Genomic DNA, 20,390 nt, shown 5'->3' with positions numbered 1-20,390 from the left:
ACATAGTTACATAAAGAGTGTAATTAGGTTTCTTATCTAAGAAACAAAGATCATCATAATTAAGGTAATGAATTGGAACAAACGTACTAGTAAATAATAATACTCCCTTTGTATTTTTTTTTTATCTTTGTCACTTAGAATATTGATATTGTTTATAATTAGAGAGAATCTTTTAGATTTTTTCTCAATATATAAGAAAAAATATAGTCATGTGGGGTCTTGTTTGATTCGTCTCAATGAGTACTTTATTAATTCAATTATTATAATTTTTACTAATATATAATGAAAGATATTTAATAGTAATAATGAGTTTTTAAATATAAACATGATCTGATCTGAACTTATTTTTTCTGATTTGATCTAGCTTAATCTGATTAGATCTAAAATAAGCAAAAATAAGGTGAACTGAACATAGCCTAAATCCTAGTGCTGCTAGACTACAAGGCTTACTACTAAATTAAAAAAAAAAATAAAGAAAAGAAAGACTTGACAAAGTCGTCTTCTCTAATCTCTAATACTCCTCTGAAGTTATGGTGCTCCTTCCTCCAATGCAGATCTATAAACCATACTCTTTATTTACATATGACCAAAGTCTTCATCCGGTATGAATTTTCTAGGTATGTTCATCATACCTTCAATGATATGTCGCTTCATCGCTTGAACCAAGAAATTACATAATAATTAGACAATAATTTATCATTTATATAGTAGTATTAATCAAGTTCAACAGCACTGAACTGAAAGTTGTACTACTAAGTACTAACTCCCTTTTTTCTGTGTTGGGTAATCATTTCATGTCAGGCTGAAATTACGGATACCGCCATACCGGTTATGGAAGCAAGCACACATCCCAATATCCCACGATGGTGGTAACTGAAACTTTGAAATTTATTTGGTGAGTTTCTATTTTTGCTGATTTATTTGATTTAACTACTTCACAATGATTAGTTAGTAATCCCGTCAAAAGAAAAAGTTAGTAATATAAATATATAGTTTGTATGCTTTCTCTTCATTGTTTCATATAGATCTTTAACTATACCGTCTTTATGAGTATTTGTTGTCAAGATCTTTGACTATACGTAGTGTCTTTAACCGTGTTTAGGCCATGTCTTTTACAGTTGAATGGACAACCTCAACGGCCGCCGATCGGGGCTGAGCCGATATTTTTATATGTAAATATTGAAATAAATAAATAACATGGTTGCTAAATACAACCTCACTTTACTACTACAACCCTACAAAATATCTAAAATACCCTTAACCTTAAAACCCATTTCTCTCTCTAACTACTCCTCTCTCCACTCCCCTCTCTCTCTTCTTCTTCCTTCTCCCTTCTTCCTTCTTCGTCCTCTTGAAGATGTTTCTGATTCAATATTAATTTGTACCCAATTCTCCATCATATGGGGTGATTTCCCCATTTCTCTCTCTAATCACTCCTCTCTCTCCATCTTCCCTCTTCGTCCTCTTCAGATGTTGAACAAATTGGGGCTGATTCAAGAATAATTTGTATCCAATTCTCCATCTTTTGGAGCGATTTACATGAGTTATGTTATTGGCTTCATGCAATTCGAATTGGGTCTTGATTTTTAACCAAATTTCACGACTTTGGCGCAAATCGGTTAGTTCTAGGGTTAATTTTTTTGAAAAATTCTGGCTGGTTGGCGCAAATTGATGATTTAGTATTTCGTGCAAGGTGCACGAAACAGATTCAATTGTTTCGTGCAGATTGCACGAAACGGAATCATCTGTTTCGTGTAGTCTGCACGAAACAGAATCATCTGTTTCGTGTAGTCTGCACGAAACAGAATCATCTGTTTCGTGTAGTCTACACGAAACAGACTAATCATGCATTACGAATTTGCGGAAAAAATTCACAACTTGAATCGTAATTGCGAAATTAAATTCACGACTTCAATCATAATTACAAATTTTTTTTTACAACTTACATCAGATTTTGGATCAAAAAAAAGATTGAAACACAATTGGGTCAAAATTATGGTCCATTGAATATCAATTTAAAATTTGTAGAGATCTTCAATGAAGTTTTTAATATCTAATAGTTAGAGAGGAGGAGAGAATATTTTTAGAGAGAGAAAGGGTTTTTAGAAAGAATATAATAATAAGGGTTTTTTGGGGTTTTTTTAAGGCTGCGTTACTAAAGTGAGGTTGCGTTTAGCAACACCCATAAATAAATATATAAAATAGGTTCATGTCATAGCTCCCTTATGGTAAGAAATAAGAATAATGAGAATCGATCTTTTTTTGTCAATTTATAAATGAGAACATAAATGGATGCTCAAACATGTTTTGTGTATCATTAATGACATTTTTATAATTAATTAAAAACTCACAAAAAATTTTCAACTTCCGTAAAATTAAAGCTAAATAAAAGTAGATTAAATCGATTGAAAAGTAAATAAAATCGATTGAAAAGTAAATAAAATCGCTGAAAATTAAAGAAATCTGAAACTAGTTTGTGAAGTTGCAAAATTACAAAATATGTCATTAAATGATACAAGAAGTATCTAGACCATTCAACTTTTATGATCTAAGGGCCTATAATCATAAATGGATGCTCAAGATGCTTCATGTGTCATTAATGACATTTTATAATTAAATAAAAACCTACAAAACTGGTTCACAGTTTCTGTAAAAGTAAAGCTAAATAAAAATAGATAAAATCGATTGAAAAGTAAATAAAATCGCTGAAAAGTAAAGAAACTGTGAAATAGTTTGCAAAGTTGCAAATTACAAAATATGTCATTAAATGACACAAGAAGCTAAGTATCTAGTCCATTCAATTTTGATGATCTAATATATATATATATATATATATATATATATATATAATATATATATATATATATATATATATATATATATATATATATTATGTAAGCCAAGGACGAGCAATAATGTTCTCCTTGGAATTTACTTTAATGCCCCGAATATAGATATTACATTTCAAGTTTCCACAAACAACCTCTGGCCACCTATTCAACCCCAACTCCATGCATAAACTTGCCAAAATAAAAATATCAATCAAATCAAACTTAAGCTCAATCAAGTCATATAAGATTCAATACATAAACTTGTCAATAAAAAAGATTCAATCAAAAAGATTTATAATCAAGAACTTACCACACATTAATACTAAATACAATAACATAAAAAATTACACGACATAACATCCTCCCAAATCAATTTTTTCCATAACACAAACTCAATTACAAACACAAACTCCAAAAAAAAAAAAAAAACAATTCTCTTTATAGATTGAAGCTTCACGACATATTCAAATACAGAACTCTGAAATTTGGCGATTCTTTACCGTTAATCATGTATGCAGTTCGTTATTAAAAATAAAATTATGTGTGTTGTTCTATGTTCAGTAAATCTTAAAATTATTCGAGTAAAATCAAACTCAAATTACAGTAGCTCTTACGAATATGTGTTGTACACTTGTATTATTTTTTTTTCCAAAAAAAAATTTAAATTAAATTACAGTTTATTTAAAATTTAATTCGAATATAGTTGAAGTTCAGATTAAAATTACATCATAAATGGTCAAAAAATAAAATTTCGTTAAAAATGACTTCAATATTCGTGCCCTGGATAAAAAAATATGAGAACTTGAATTATTTTTCCGCCCATATTTTAAAAAGAATTTGTGAAAAAAAATACTTAAACCCATATATTAAAAATCAAAAAATCAAATTTCGTTAATATAACTTTAATATTCGTGACAAGATATTAAAAAAGAATTAAGACATAATATGAGAACTCGGATTTGGGAAAAATCAAAAAAATACTTAAACCCATATATTAAATTCAAAAAATTGTGCCCATAATCGAGTTTCAACATAAACTGCAGAGCTTGGGCCATGACTACAAGCAAGCTTGGCGATCCATGACGGGCTGAGCGAAAGTCAATTCCATGACCGTCAAAACCAACTCTGCAACTTGCTTGAAATAATCCTCAGCTAATAATCAACGGTCTCAATTGAATAGAGAAAGAAAAAATCGAGTTTGTGGTTTGAATTGGGGGAAAGTGATGAAGATAATGTGCAATTGAATACAAAGAGAAAAAAAAAATTACGTGAAATTCATAAATATTAATATGGGTATGGTAATTGGGGGGAGTAGTTTATTTTGGGGGAGATGTCGTCGAACGCATCGCGTTAATTAAAAGCTAGTATATGTATAGGGGAAGACTCTTGTGAGAACACCTCTTTTATGTGATGAGAACACTTTCTTATGTGAAAACACATCCAATGTTCTATAAATTAAGTAATATATTCTGAATTATGTCTTCTCCTCAAATAGAATCCATTAAAGTTTTAAACTCAAATTCAACCTACTTCTTCACAAATATTACTAAATTCTTTGTTAAATTTTCTGAAATTCAATCTTTAATTTTTAGTTCACATTCATTAATTACGAATTTATTTCATCTCTCTCTCCTCTAAAAGACTAATTATCTCTCCTTAAGAATACCCATTTTCTTTCCTCAAGTAGACTTAGTTGAAGCTACAAGTTCAACTTCAATCAAGTTTTTCACAAGTGCAACAAATTTTTATTATAAAAGATTCAACTTATATGGAGCGAATACATATTTGTTCTCTTTTCTCAGGATGACCATTTTCACTACTCAAGAATAACCATTCTCTCTCCTCAAATAAACTCAAGCAAATTCAAGATAAAATTCAACAAAGTTCTTCATATATAAATCAGCAAAGTGACATGAATTCAACAGAGGTTCTTACCAAGTTTAACGAACTCTTTATCAAAAATTTTGAATTTCGATTTTATTTAGGTTGAATTTCATGTTCTAAAATTTTTTATTTCATGTTTTAAAATTTGTTATTTCATGTTCTAAACTTTGGAAATTCGTGTTCTAAAATAATTGTTATAATTGTGTTGATGGTACATGATTTTGATCATTTGATATGATAGATGATGATGTTTAGTTATTGCTAAGTAGCAATTTAAAGCTTGTTGAGATAAGATGAGTTCGTCTCACATTGTGATTTAACATATTTGGTATTACATATGTTCTAAAAGCTATTATGTATGATATGAGATATAGTTTATATATATGTTCTACAAAATGGTGTTCATGTTCTAAAATTTTATTGGAATTAATTAGGATGTACTTATAATCATGTATAACATACTTGAAACAATTTAGAACATGTTAAAAACAATTTAGAACATACTTGGAAAAACATAGAACACACTTAAAATAATTTTAGAACATACTTGAAATAATTAAAACATAAACTTGAAATTAAAAAACATGTATATATAAATATTTGTATTTGTGCTGATTAGGTTCTTACGTGAAAAGGTTTGTTCATAGTCTAAAAATCATAGCATATGTTCTATAAATTATTGTTCTAAAAAAATGTTGCATATGTTCTAAGAAGTGTTGAATATGTTCTAAAAACTAGGGGTGAAAGTTATTCGGATAAAATCCAAAATCCAATCCAATCCAATCCGAATTAGTAATTTGGATCGGATTCGAACTGTGTTCGGATTGGATTCGGATTGAGATTTTTTTAAAAATTGGATTTTCGGATCGGATTGGATTGAGGGTAATTGGATCCAAAAATCCAATATAACCGAATAGTAATATGTCTTGTCTTATGTATCTGGATTGGGCTTAAGTGCTTAACTGATTTTTTATTATAAAAAAACTACTCCATAGCCCAGTACACATAGCACTTCAATCCTTCCCCTAAAACACTAACTGCACTCAATTACTCATTTCCTAAATCTACTAGGCTGCTGTTGTGCTTTATTTATTTCATCGAAAAACTAGAGTTTTAAAAAAATTGGATTTTCGGATCGGATCCAATCTAGAGTATGAAATTTCGGATTGGATTGGATCGGATTCAAACCCTAATTGGTTTGGATTCGGATTGAAAAATTTAAATCCAAATTTTATTCGGATCGGATTGGATTAGGCCCTAATCCAAATCGCACACCGAACTTTCACCCCTACTAAAAACAAAAAATTAAGTATGCTCTAAAAAGTACTGCATATGTTCTAAAAAGTATTGTCTATAAATGTTCTAAACATAAATATATTTTCATATAAGATATATGTTCTCACATAAGAATCCATTCTCACTGGATCCCGACCCTGTGTGTGTTTAAGTTCATATGAGAACCACCCTTATGGTGAAAATCGTGAGAGCCTCTCATTTTTTTTTCCCCTCATTTCACAAAGATTTGGCTCATTTCACAACTTTTTGCTTATTTTTTGTTGTTTTTTCTCATTTAACATTTTTGGTCATTTTATGTTTTGCTCATTTTGCGTTTTTGGTCTGCTAAAATTTGTGTTTACACTCATTTAATTTTTTTTATTCTCATTTTATGTTTTGCTCATTTTACATTTTTACTCATTTTACGTTTTTGCTCATCTAATGTTTTCTACTCATTTAATACTTTTGCTCATTTTAAGTGGTTCTCACGGTTTCCACCATAAGAGGGTTTTCATTAGAACCCAACCTATCCCTAGTTCTAATGAGAACTAGCTTCAAGGGTTGTGAGTCTTTACACCTGAGGCACAATAATCCCAATCACCACTCGGTTGTGTAAGGAAAAATTGATCCAACTTGATCTGAACATAACCTGAAAGGTTAAAAATAGCAGCATAGGGTTTTAATTTTCTAGGTACCCCTCCGTCCTCGCGACTATGTACACTATTATCCTCAACAATGAACATGGAAATGTAGGTGGAGATCAGAGGCGGATCCAGGATTATAAGTTTGAGGGGATCCTAACTAATTAAACAATCTATGAAAGTAAAGAATATAATAAAGAAATCGAACAATAATTTCATCACATGACAATGAGAAGTTGAGTTGTAGGAATGAAAAATCTAAAACTTATATCGTTCATATCAGCTATTGAAAATTATTTCATTTTTGAACTCCATCCTTTTTTTTTACTATATGACTTTTATACTCCAAAACACAAAAGTATAAGAAGTTAATAATTACAAATTACTACAGAGTATATAGATAGATTAATAAGATCAACATCTTATATAATAACATAAATTTGGCTTGGTCTGACTTGATATATAGAAAGTGCATATATAGTTAAATTGCTACATTTTTAAAAAAAAAAAAAATGAATGGATCAATATTTATAAGTGTGATAAAATGGTTAAAGATTCAAAGTTGGATAGAATAATATATGAATGGTTGGTCTATAAACAACGAATACAGTGGATATTAAATAGAAAGGATATAAATAAGCTTCAAATGAAAAAAAATATTGTTATTTTTAAAAAAAAGTTATAACCAAAAAAGTTCATTTGACTAAGGCTCCGTTTGATAGGGCGTAAAATATTTTTTTGGAAAATTAGTTTCCTCTATTTTCGGTTTTACATTGTTTGGTTGTCAAAAGAGTGTAGAATCATTTTTTCTTGGGGTAAATTACTCTCACAGTAATGGAAAACCATTTTCCCTTCAAAATGAAGGGAAAATTGTTTTCCTTATCTCTCTCTTACATTCCTCTCACTACCATCTTACTCTCCCTTTCATTTTCCTTTCGTTTCATCATTTTTCTTATATGGAACCAAACAACAAAAAATTAATTTTGGAATTTTGTTTTACATTGTAAATTGTTTTCCATGAAAATCGTTTTACACTGAAAATGTAGTTATAGCCTTTTCGGTAATTTACTGAAAACATCATTGTTTATAAAAAGAAAAAAGAAGCTATAGCCAAAATCTTATTAATTTGATTACCCCAATAATTGAACAGCGCTCAATTAATCATGCATACCTAAGTAACCTAACACTTTCTGCTGCCCCTCTACCCATTGGAGCACATTCCATTCTATGAATTGTTCACGGGGAAAATTCTTTTATCTAGTATGTATTGTATGTTTGACGAGAGGAAGAAGTTGAGGTCGTAGAATAGTGATATCGCTCCCTACCTTTTATTTTTGAGGTCTAGGAATCAAATTTTCATGAGATTCATTTGAGGATTTCTCCTTATTTTCTTTTAAGTGAGTCTCCTTCATCTTATCTTAAAAAAATGTTTGACGAAATGAAAAAAAAAACAGGAAAATAATTTTTGGAGGGTTGTGCCACCCAGAATCCTTTATAGGTCCACCCCTGATGGAGACAAGTAACCAGACTACGAATAAATTGAAGCCAAGCCCATCATGAGAATACAACCTCCATTCTTTTATTAGTTGCAAAATTGGTAACAATTTATTTAAAATTTTATATTATATATGAGCCTAAACTTTTCGGTAAAAATTAGTACACCCTCCGTCCCAAAATATAGTTTCCATTTCTCTTTTTTCACGGTAATTTATGCAAGTAGAATCTAAGAGGGATAGTAAAATTTTTTTTGTTTATTTAGATAAATGTTGTATGGGAAAAGATGATTTTAAGAGAGAGAGTGGAGAATAATTGGTGAAAGAGCATTAATTGTAACATTTTGGTTGAATAAACAAAGGAAAAAATAAATTTCAAAAAGAAAATAAATGATGGGATACGATTTTTCTAGACAAATTATGGAAAAATGTGGAACTAATTATGGAATTGGGAACTATATTTTGGGACACCCAAAATGGAAATGGGAACAATATTTTGGAACGGAGGGTGTACTGATATGCTCAACAAGTTAATTAAAAAAATAAGTAGCTGTGCAAAATAAAATATGTCAACTAGTTTAAAAATCAAAGCATACATATTTCAACTAATTAAAAAAATAAGTAGCTGTGCAAAAAAAAATATTTTCTTGTTAACCATAAGCATTAATTAAGTAACTGATATGTTCTACAAGTTAATGAATTAAACTATTAAGGTTGAATGGTTTGACTTAAAACCAAACAATTGAAATTGACCGTTCGCTGTTATTACTAATGCTATGTTAAGTTCACCTGATTTTGTGGAATTAGGTTCCCTCTAGGTTTTCCTTGGGAAGGTAGTTCTAGGCTATTCTAGGGTTCCCTTTTCGAGGGAGATTTTCGAATTTCTTCTCGAAAATCTGTCTAGGTACACATGGCGTCTTCGTCCCTCAATCAGGGGGAAGGAGAAATCATCAAACAAAATGAAATAAGAGACGATTACCATAGCACTAAAGCAACTGAAGGTGCTATTTTAGATGACGAAAATACGGAATAGGGAGATGGGGCAATTGTATGGCAGGAGGATGAAGCGAAGGATGAGGATGCGAGAATAGAATTGGGATTGGTGGGCAAGATTTGGACGAAGCGTAGGATAAATATAAATGCCTTCATGGAGACGATGAAAAACGTATGGCAACCGAAACATGGTCTTGATATTAGTAGTATGAGAACGTATTGTGTCGGACTCGTCCGACCATAATCTTGGTCGGACGACTTTCAGGTGGTTCCAATTTTTTTCAGGTAGTCTCCATTTTTTTCAGGTGGTTCCAATTTTTTTCAGGTAGTCTTCATTTTGTTTTCAGTTAGTCTTCTTTGTTTTTCAGTGGGTTTTTGTGCTTCAGTTAGACTTACTTGGGTTTCAGTTGGTCTTTATTCTTTTTCAGGTAGTCTACATTTTTCTTCAGGTAGTCTTCATTTTGTTTCAGTTAGTCCATTATTTCTTTCAGTTGGCCCATTATTTCTTTCAGTTGGTCCAACTGAAAGAAAAGAAAGTCCAACTGAAAGAAAAGAAAGTCTAACTGAAAGAAAAGAAAGTCCAACTGAAAGAAAAGAAAGTCCAACTGAAACAAAAGAAAGTCCAACTGAAACAAAACAAAGTCCAACTGAAACAAAATAAATTCCAACTGAAACAAAACAAAGTCCAACTGAAATTGGAAAATAGGAAAAGAATGAAGACTGAACATCATTTTCTCTCTCCTCCCGTCACCTCTGCTTCGCTGCAATTTCTTTCACAAAATTTTTATCACCTTCAAAAGTTTTGGAGTTCATCTCTTTCTCTTAAAAATTTTCCCTTCTTTTTTGTTGTAATTATCCCATCGTCTTCTTCATCAATGTCTTCATGAGGTCTTTTTGATTTTATGAGGTCTTCATGAGGTCTTTTTGTTGGAGTCAAATGTCTTCTTCCATCACCTCACAACCATCTGTCGCCATTGTTGCAGTAGTTTATCAAGAAGAAATCGGTTCCTTATGTATTTGGACTTATCTTTTATCTCTCTCCATATATACCATTGGCCCAAGGTATGAATTATTCCAGTGGCGATGATCAGGAGTTCCGATCACCCACGACAGTAATGCCAGGTCACCGCCGTGGTAGCTCCGATTTCGGCAACTCGAAACGAACTCGGAAAGTGGTGGAAATATCAGCAGCTCATAGCTCAACTTTCCAAAACCTAGATTGAAACAGATGATGAGGAGAGAGAAAGATGCGCCGAGTGGAGTGGAGTTTCTGAAATTCAAATTCTGAAAAGTGGCTTTCTTCAATATGAGAGAAGTAGGGGTACTCGCTCTGCGTAACAAAGCAAATTAAAATTGTACAGTACTGGGCAGCCCGTCTGACAATATGTATTGGTCAGACGGTTTGACCCAATACTTTCACTAGTAGTATTGGTGAGAATGCTTTTGTTTTTCAATTCCATCACTGGAAGGACAAGCAAAGAGTGGTCGAAGATCAACCATGGCATTTTGACAAACATGCCATAACATTGGAAGACATAGTAGGGCACATTAAACCCTCGGACATGAATCTTTATGAACTTCCCATGTGGGTTAGGGTTTACAATTTACCATTTAAGGGACGCTTAAACACTGTTAATGTGGAAGCCATTGGCAGCAAGATTGGAACTTTCATTAAAATGGATAGTTCAGGGTCTATGAGAATAGACAAATCCATAAGACTCAGAGTTAAGATCGATGTCAGAAAAGCTTTAATAAGGCGAATCAAGGTGAAGATGAGAGGAGGGGTGGAGGAGTATTTTGAAGTCAAGTATGAAAAGCCACCATTATTCTGTTTATGGTGTGGGAAGATGGGACATGGTGTCAAAGATTGTGAAATGCGTAGCGACGAGGACGATGCTACCATGCCTTATGGGGGATGGATGAAAGCATCACCATGGAAAAGGAGTATGACGGGAGAATGGAGGGGAGAATCTGGAAAACAGTCGTGTGCACGAGCTCTCTTTGTTACTAAACCACGCCCACCCCCGGATAGTACTATTAATGAGCAAGTAAGTGGGGTCCTAAAACAACTAACTTCTTGTGCTCTGCAGGAGGATGTGGTAATTACAAACAATGTGGATGTTAAGGGAGATCATGCAAGTGGTAGGACCGAGGGTATTGTGGATGAAGGAGGAGGGAAGAGTGTGAGTATAGGGGTCTCTAAAGCTGGCAGTAAGGCAACGGAGAAGGCAAATGGGAATGAACAAACTATGAAAGAGATACTGGATGGAATGGAAAAGAAAAAGAAGGGGTGGAAAAGAAGTAACATGGAGTCTGGAGGGAAAGAAAAAAGTGAGGCTGTACAAGTGAGCACTCGAAGGAAGATACGAGAGGGAGAGGAGGGGGAAGGAGATCACACTCTTGAAGGTAAGGATGGAACCAACAAAAGGCGAATAGTAGAGTGGAGTGGTCCAGATTATATGTTGGAGGATGACACTGTGAAAAATGTGGCGGGCCCCACTCTATGGGCTCTTGGTGGTCAATGAATGAAATCCTCTTATGGAACTGTCGGGGTTTGGGAAGCATCCCGGCAGTCAATGCGTTGCGGCACATAGTGATTACGGAGCATCCTTTTTTAGTATATTTGCAGGAAACAAAACAAAAAAAAAATTGAAATGGAAAAGGTGAGAATGAAATTGAAGATGAAAGGAATGTTAGCTGTAGATTACTTGGGCCATGGTCGATCTCGTAAGGGAGGTTTAGCGTTGCTATGGAAGGAGGGGTGGGATGTAAATATTATGTCTTTTTTTGAGAACCATATTGACGCAATGATTGAGGATAATAATGGGGAGAGTTGGCGTTTCACAGGAGTGTATGGTTGGCCGGAGGAGGAGAATAAAGAAAAAACGGGGTTGTTACTGAAGGATCTTTATGTGGACGCATGTACACCATGGCTTTGTGGTGGTGATTTCAACCTCATGCTGTGGTCTCACGAAAAACAAGGAGGAGCGGACATTAAGTATTCGGATGCGGATCATTTTCGAAAAATGGTGGAATACTATCATCTTGAAGATTTGTCTTTCATAGGACATCACTATACCTGGACTAATAATCAAGGGGGAGAAAAAAATATTCAGGAAAGGCTCGATAGATGTTTTGGGAATCTTGCATGGAAGAATATGTATGAAGGCTCCTTTGTAACACATCTAGAAAAAAGACGATTGGACCATCTTCCTATGCTTGTGAGCATTCGGAAACACGTCGGGGTCCAGAAGGAGCGAAGGAAGAGGAAGCTGTTCCGTTTTGAGGAGATGTGGGGGAGGGACGATGCGTGTGTGGAGGTTATCAAGCAGGCGTGGAGTAGTGGGGAGGATGCTGTGACAAATGTGACAAGGGTGGCGACAAAACTGCAGAGATGGAGTAAAGTGAAGTTTGGAGAGTTCGCGAAAGAAATGAGACAATGTCGGGATCAAATGGCGAAACTCATGGAGGAGCCGCAAACGGGGGAAGTTATAGCACATATGAGAGCTCTAGATGGAAGAATGGATGAGTTAGAGAGAAGAGAATAAATATACTGGAAGCAAAGAAGTCGTCAAGAATGGCTACAACATGGGGATCAAAACACGAAGTTTTTCCATGCTAAAGCTAAACAACGAGTGGTGCGAAATCATATTGGGACCATACGTGATGAGGCCGGGAATGAATATGTGAAGGAAGAGGAGGTGGCTGAAGTTTTTGTTCGATATTTTGAGGGGCTTTTTAAATCAAATGAACAAGTGGATATAGTGACTGTCGTGCGTCGAAAAAGTTCAAGCAAAAGTATCACATGTTTTGAAGCGGACGCTGGAGGCGCCTTATGCAGAGGAGGAGATTCGTGTGGCCCTAAAACAAATGCACCCGACAAAATCCCCGGGTCCTGATGGTATGTGTGCCCTCTTCTATCAGAAATATTGGGATATTGTGAGTGCAGAGGTGAGTGGGAAAGTGCTGGATATTCTAAATAACGAGGGTGACATAGCTTCGTTAAATAAAACTTCTATTGCTTTGATCCCAAAAAAGAAACAATGTGTCTCACCTGTTGATTTCAGACCAATTAGTCTTTGTAATGTAATGTATAAACTTGTGTCTAAGGTGCTGGCTAATAGACTGAAAAAAATCCTCCCTGAGATTATCCATGAATCACAAAGTGGTTTTGTTCCAAGAAGGATGATTACAGATAACATCCTGGTTCCTTATGAATGTTTCCATTATCTGAGAAAAAAGAAGAAGGGAAAAGAAGGCTTTTTGGGATTGAAATTGGACATGAGTAAAGCCTATGACAGAGTGGAGTGGGTGTTTCTGGAGAAAATGATGCTTAAACTGGGCTTCCCTCGGAGCTATGTGACTATGATTATGAAGTGTGTTAGTTCCCCTACTTTCTCTATACTGATAAATGGTCAGCCGTCTAGATCTTTTTGCCCAACTAGGGGGCTGAGACAAGGAGATCCATTATCCCCCTTTTTGTTTATACTGTGTGCAGAAGGGCTATCTACTCTTCTTAGAGATGCTGAAGCGAAGAGAGAAATCCATGGTCTGAAAATTGGGAAAAAAGTAGATGCTATTTCACATCTATTTTTTGCAGATGACAACTTGTTATTCACCAGGGCGAATGAAGATGAAGTTGATAAGGTGCTTGATATTCTTTCAATCTATGAAGCTGCGTCAGGTCAAAAGCTAAATATGGAAAAATCAGAAGTGTCTTTTAGTCGAAACATTGATCAAGAAAAGCAAGATATGCTTCAGATGAAGTTAAATTTTAAGGCTGTAGAAGGACATGAAAAATATCTTGGTTTACCCACTTTTGTAGGTGGATAAAAAAAACGAGTTTTCCAGAAAATTAAGGAGCGGGTCCTGAAAAAGCTTAAAGGATGGAAGGAAGTTTCTTATCTCAAGCAGGTCGGGAAGTTCTGATTAAATCTGTAGCCCAGTCCATACCAACGTATGCTATGCAGTGTTTTGCTATCCCGGAAAGTATTCTGAAGGAGATTGAGAGCTTATGCAGGAACTTCTTTTGGGGTCAAAGAAAAGATGAACGTAAGACTGCATGGGTAGCATGGGAGAAGGTATATGGGGCCAAAAAAGTGGGGGGCTTGGGAATGCGGAATTTGTCCGTTTTCAGTAAAGCTCCACTGGCCAAGCAGGCGTCGCGATTGGTGAAGTACCCGGCATCTTTCGTAGCGAAGATTCTCAAATAGAAATATTTTCCCAATAGTTCTTTTCTTGATATAAAAGTTAGCCCTGTGGCTAGCTTCACTTGGAAATCAATTTTATCTGCAAGAGATTTGCTGCAAAGAGGTTTGAAGAAAGTGGTGGGAGGAGGAAGTTCAATTGATATATGGGAAGACCCATGGGTACCCCAACTACCAAATTTTCGGGTATTCTCACAAGCCATTGAAGATGAGGAGAGGCCGAGACTGGTGCAGGAATTAATAAGAGATGGGAAGTGGAATTCGCAGGTGCTGCAGAGATGTTTTTCAAAATGGGAGAAGGAAGCGATTATGCGAATTCCTTTACCTTTGTTTCCTTGTGCGGATGGCTGGGCGTGGCACCACTCAAAGAAAGGAAATTTCACAGTTAGGAGTGCGTATCATGTGGAGTTGCAGGAGCGAAAAGGGAGGGCAACCTCCTCGTCCTCCTCAGGCGACATCGAGGTCTGGAACAAGCTGTGGAAGGCGAGCATACCAAATAAAATCCGTCATTTTGGGTGGAGAGCCATTCACAATGGTTTACCTGTGTGTGATAACCTTTTCAAAAGGAAAATTGGGGTGGATAGAATATGCCCATTGATGATGGTTCATGGAAGATTGGACGTAAGTGAAGCTGAGGCTCTAGCGGCTCGTCTGGCGCTCTCTATTGCCATTGATGTGGGGCTGCGAGATGTAGTGCTTGAAAGTGACTGTCAAAAATTAATCACCCAGCTAAAGCATGGTAGTGAGGACCAAACAAGCTTCGGGTTTATCTGCAGGGATATTTTGGAGCTGGCGAAATCATGTCGTAGTATCTCTTATGCTTTTGTAGGTCACGAGGGTAACAAAGTAGCACATAACCTTGCCCATATCAGTTGTAATGTGGGAGAGTTAAGAGTGTGGATGGAAGAAGTGCCTATAGAGGCGCATCAATTTGTACTCTCTGATTTGGAGTTTTTGAATGAATAAACAACTGATTTTCTGTCAAAAAAAAAAGTTCACCTGATTTTTACTGATCTGAACTTATCTTTTCTGATTTGGTCTGATCTGAACTTATCTTATCCGATCTTATCTAAATTGAACTTATCTGATCTGAACTTATCATTTATAAAATATTTTATTACTAATATTATTATTATTTTAAAACTGTACACAACTTTTAATAATAATAATAATAATAATAATAATAATAATAATTATTATTATTATTATTATTATTATTATTATTATTATTATTATTATTATTATTATTATTATTATTATTATGTTATTATTATTATATTATTATTATTATTATTATTATTATTATTATTATTATTATTATTATTATTATTATTATAGCATAATACTTTTTTTTTAAAAAAAAGAACACATAGTATATGAACATACAATTAAAAATAAAAGATTACATATTTAAGGTTAAAAAAATATATTGTTTATAATAAAAAAAAACATATTGTTCATGTCTAATGTCTATTTATAATAAGAATTCAGGTAGTAATGAAAGAACATATAATGATAATATAAAAAAGAACATACATTGAAAGAGCATACAAAATATATTTAAAGAACACATACTAAAAATAAAATATAGATGTCCCCTCAAAATAAAAAATTAAAAGATAGATGTTATTTTTATATTGATGACATGTTTAGATTCATTTAACAATAATTTTTTTGTTATATCAATCAATTGTTCTTTTTTCATTATAAATAAACCTATGAATATATATTCTCATATGATCTTGAACAAAATTATAAATATTCTTCTTATATCGTTGTTTTTTCTATATAAACTTTGTTTTTAAAGATAGGTTGAAATCTCGTGTAGGGGGAAATTTAAAGGTAATGCCAACACCATCAGGTTATCCCTTGCTACTCATATTTTATATAAACTAGTAACATATACTTTATATTATACTGCCAAAATTGTTAAAAAAAAGAACATCATATACTTCATCTGTTCCAAATCAAATACAAAAAATCCACTTTTCCACTATTCACAATTTTTACTTTGACTAAGATTTTTGATTTATACACAATGAAAAGCAGAGTCAAGTGGGATCTTATTAGATTCATCTCGTGACGTACTTTCATAAAATGTATTTTAAATAATTTGACTTATATGTAATTATAGGTATTTGTGGTCAAAATAATGTCTCGCCATGTGTTACAGTGAATTTGTTGCATTTGATTCGGAATGAAGAAAATACTATTATCATGTTCTTTACATGTACAACATAAAAAAAACATTGCATATCAAAATTGTTAATTAGAACAAATATAAAAAAGAACACGTACAAATGCCAAAATAACATTATTCTTCTTGAACACAAATAGCTTGAAATAAAGATATCAATGATATTTATAATAATAACAACGACATTGATAAAAATGATCAATATTAATAATTAATAATTAATAATTAATAAGTACAACAATGATATTAATAATAATAATAATAATAACAACAACAACAACAACAACATAATAATAATAATAATAATAATAATAATAATAATAATAATAGCGTTTAGTAATACTAATAATCATAATAATTATCATACCAATCATGATACCAATAATAATAATAACAATTATAATAAGTTTTTAAATATAAGAATCATTTGATCTGATCTGAACTTATCTGATCTGATCTGAACAATTTGGTCTGGTTTGATTTGATCTTAACTGATCTAATTTGGAATAAGCAAAAATAAGGTGAACTGAACATAGCCTAAGTCTTTCAGCAAATGGTTAACAAATTGTTTAATTTTATTGGTTTAGTAATAAAAATTTAATTATCTTAGCTCCCAAAAAAGTCGATAATTTTTCAACATATATAATGCTATATTTTAGTGTATAATACTTCATTGGGGATAACACAATCCACGCTAGATGAGAGTTTGACCACATACAAGGTTGGCAGGGTTCCATCCTAAAATCAATTGGTGATAGATGGAGTAACCTACCAATCTAGCTATGTCTTAATGATCCTCTCTTTATTTCTTCACTTTAGACAACTCCTAAATCACATGTGAGTTATACTTTTAACACAATTCCTTAGCAATCCCTTGTTAGATCACTTAAAAGGTGAGAATCGGTTTTTAAGAATTCTAGACCAAATTTCTTTTTCCCTTGTGTACTCTCTGCTTAATATATTTGGAGTAAAACTGCGGTGTGATGTGATCCAGTTTCCTCTTATTTTATAGGCAATTGTGCAAGGATGCAAGTTGTATGATTGGCCACTGTGTAGGCTTACTATGGATACCTCCAAGTGAATAGCATATATAAAGAAGCTTTAATAGATAAAGAAAAGATGGCCGGGGCCATATTGGGGTTAGTGCCAATGGTATATGAATCTGGTAGACGTTTAGTGGAGGTTGACATGAAGCGCGCTGAGCTCAATAATGTACAGAAGGAAGTGAGAGGGAGAATGGAGTACATGGATAATATAGCAAGAACTGAGGAGCGAAAACCTGGGAAGAAGCGCAAGAATGTGTTGAATGCTTACTTCAAGCAAGCAGAAGGGTACATAGTGTCAGCACAAAAGGTGTTAGACGGAAGCCAGGAAGGGCAGTGGAAAGTGAAGCGTATGAAGTGGGTGCCCAGCATTGAGAGACACCACAAGGAAGGACAGGAGCTTGTGAACAAGGCCAACCAGTTGCTAGAGGAAGGCCTGACATACGATGGGGTTAGAACGCATGGCGAGAAGTTACCTTTGGAAGAGAATCAATACATCTGTGAGACTGTTCGTGGGCTACAGGATAGAGCATTCAAAGACATGAAAGAAGGCAATGTGAAATGCATCGGTATATATGGTCATGCTGGAGCTGGAAAGACCAATCTCATGAAGCACCTCTACAACAAAGTCTTTGATGATGAGGAGGGTTTCAAGGCTGTTTTTTGGGCTACGGCACCTAAATTTGAGAATGATCCTAGAAAGTACAACCAAGCCTTGCAGAAGTGTGTGGCTGATGGGATGTGGGTTGATTTAGGAAATGATGTTGCTCACGATGAGGCAAGAACTGCAGGAAAGTTATTGGCAAAACTCCATGAAATTGGCTCCGACAAGCCATCAGTTTTCTTCTTGGATAATGTGACACATGAGTTTCCAGCTTATGAACTTCTAGGCATACCGTCTCAGATGAATCCAGAAAATAGTGATGCGAAATGCATCCTTGTGTTTAGTACATTGTCCAGAGATGTATGTAACAGGATGCAATGCGACCTCACTCTGAAGATGGACTTACTAGAGAAGAAAGAAGCAGAGGAGTTGTTCTTGTATGAAGTCAGAAACAGAGAAATTAATGAACATCAGCTATCAAATCGTGAAGAACGAAGGATCAAACAAGAAGCCGTAAAAGTGGCAAATGAATGTGCAAGAATGCCACTAGCTATCATTATCATAGCCCGGTCCATGGTTAATATTAAAGAACTTCCGGAATGGAAAAACCGTCTAAATGAGCTGACGGGAACCATCAGCAGCATCCATGATGAGGAGGATAAGATACTGGAGCAGCTCAGATTTGGGTATGATTGTTTGGAAGATAACACTGTCCAACGTTGCTTTCTCGTCGCTGCAAATATGTTTGCCAAGGATGATCAGATTTCTAAACTAAATATGATTAAAGAGTGGAAGAATCGCAAGCTAATTGGTATAGACAGACCAACTAAGTTTGTGAATGATCAGGGTCACACTGTACTGAATCAACTTGAGAGAATGTGTTTGATTCAAGTTGCACCAAACAGTCAAATTCTGACTATGAACAAGTGGATAAAGAAGATGGCAAACAAGGTTTCTCAACCTGTTCATTGACGGATATCGAGACCTACTCAACTCAGAGTCAGAGTTCAACTAGCTGATCGCAAGTTGGCAGTTTGCTGCATACCGGTGAACTTTTTTGTCGGATAAGATCTATTAAAATAGCTATTAGGTTGGAAAAGACCTAATAAAAACTTTTTTGTTCAAAAACCTATTATCTTCCTTTTGTTTGTTAATTTAGACCATCTCAACATTTTCTGGCCATGACTTTTTTTACTCCCTTTCACCAAAGTTTAATGACAACGGATTTTTTGGTTCCATTTAATGAGAAGAGGGGAAAAAGTCAAGGCTAAAAAATTGACTTTTTGGTCGGAAAATATACCTTTTGGCCGGAAAATGTTGAGATGGCCTGAAGTAACAAATGGAAGTAAAACAAAAAAAAATTAGGTCTTTTCCAACAAAATAAGTATTTTAATTAGTCTTATACTATGTTTACAAAAAAAATCTACATACTATATATTTCCGTGCTGAGATAAGAATATCTAGGATTTTTTTGAGCAATTAATATGATTTCACAAACTCTTTCAATATTTTCAGTGAGAACCTTTATAATAGACCTGGGTGTACCATGAGCATGGTACATCCAAGGCTATTTTCAGCAAATAAGCAAAATCAACAAAGAGCAAAATGAGCAAATGAGTAAAATAAGCAAATGCAAAATGAACAAGCATTAATACTCATTTAAGAAAATGAGCACACTTTTACCCAAACTCTGTCATTTGCTCATCATCATCTTCCTCAATTTCAGATCTGGAAATTTCTTTTTTTTTTTCGCAAATTTTAGATCTCCATTGTTGTGTTTGGAAGGTTTGGAAGGAGGAGAGAGAAAAATTGAAACAACAACAACTGAACAATTAAACAAATGAACAATAATGAGCAAAATAACAAGAGTAGAACAAACGAGCAACAATGGCATTGTTGGAATTGTGGCTGCTTCTTCGAGTTTTCTTCCATGGCTGACATCTCCATTTTTATGGGTTTTGTTTTTCTTTACTTTTTGCCGGCGGTGAGAGATAGAGGAGTAGAAATGAGCAGCGGCAGCATCGCCGGAAAAAATGGCAGTGAAAGTACACGGAAGAGGAAAACATGGGGAAGAGGAGGAGGAGAAAGAGTAGGCGAAATTACGAACGTGCCCCTGAAATTGTAGTTTATTACAAAAATACCTGGGTGTACCATGCTCATGGTACACCCGGGTGTACCATAAGTGAACTCATTTTCAGTTAATTATCTGTTGCGAGTGTCGA

General features: G+C 34.1%; 1 protein-coding gene across 6 annotated transcripts; it reads left to right on the top strand.

The window, feature by feature from the left end:
• Nucleotides 1-458: 458 nt before the first annotated feature.
• LOC104899617 (probable disease resistance protein At1g15890) lies at nucleotides 459-19,676 on the top strand. 6 transcript variants are annotated; one of them, XM_048647869.2, is made up of 4 exons: nucleotides 460-617; nucleotides 802-895; nucleotides 16,132-16,166; nucleotides 17,534-19,676. In XM_048647869.2, the coding sequence occupies exon 4, from the start codon at nucleotides 17,641-17,643 to the stop codon at nucleotides 19,138-19,140; it is 1,500 nt and encodes a 499-aa protein (XP_048503826.1). In that variant the 5' UTR covers nucleotides 460-617; nucleotides 802-895; nucleotides 16,132-16,166; nucleotides 17,534-17,640; the 3' UTR covers nucleotides 19,141-19,676. The 6 variants fall into 6 exon arrangements, 5 of the variants coding, with proteins under 5 accessions (XP_048503826.1, XP_010685135.1, XP_010685134.1 ...); XM_010686833.4 differs by lacking the exon at nucleotides 16,132-16,166 and adding an exon at nucleotides 4,634-4,758; XR_008970105.1 differs by lacking the exons at nucleotides 16,132-16,166; nucleotides 17,534-19,676 and adding an exon at nucleotides 3,875-4,627 and having other exon boundaries at nucleotides 459-617.
• Nucleotides 19,677-20,390: the final 714 nt, after the last annotated feature.

This window comes from Beta vulgaris, chromosome 7, assembly GCF_026745355.1.
Source record: "Beta vulgaris subsp. vulgaris cultivar EL10 chromosome 7, EL10.2, whole genome shotgun sequence".
NCBI classification, from domain to species: Eukaryota; Viridiplantae; Streptophyta; class Magnoliopsida; order Caryophyllales; family Amaranthaceae; genus Beta; species Beta vulgaris.
This window is presented reverse-complemented; position numbering and strand designations above follow the sequence as displayed.

Coding starts and splice junctions, on each gene's coding strand:
- LOC104899617 (XM_010686832.4), top strand. CDS start 17,641: ATGGCCGGGGCCATATTGGGGTTAGTGCCAATGGTATATGAATCTGGT.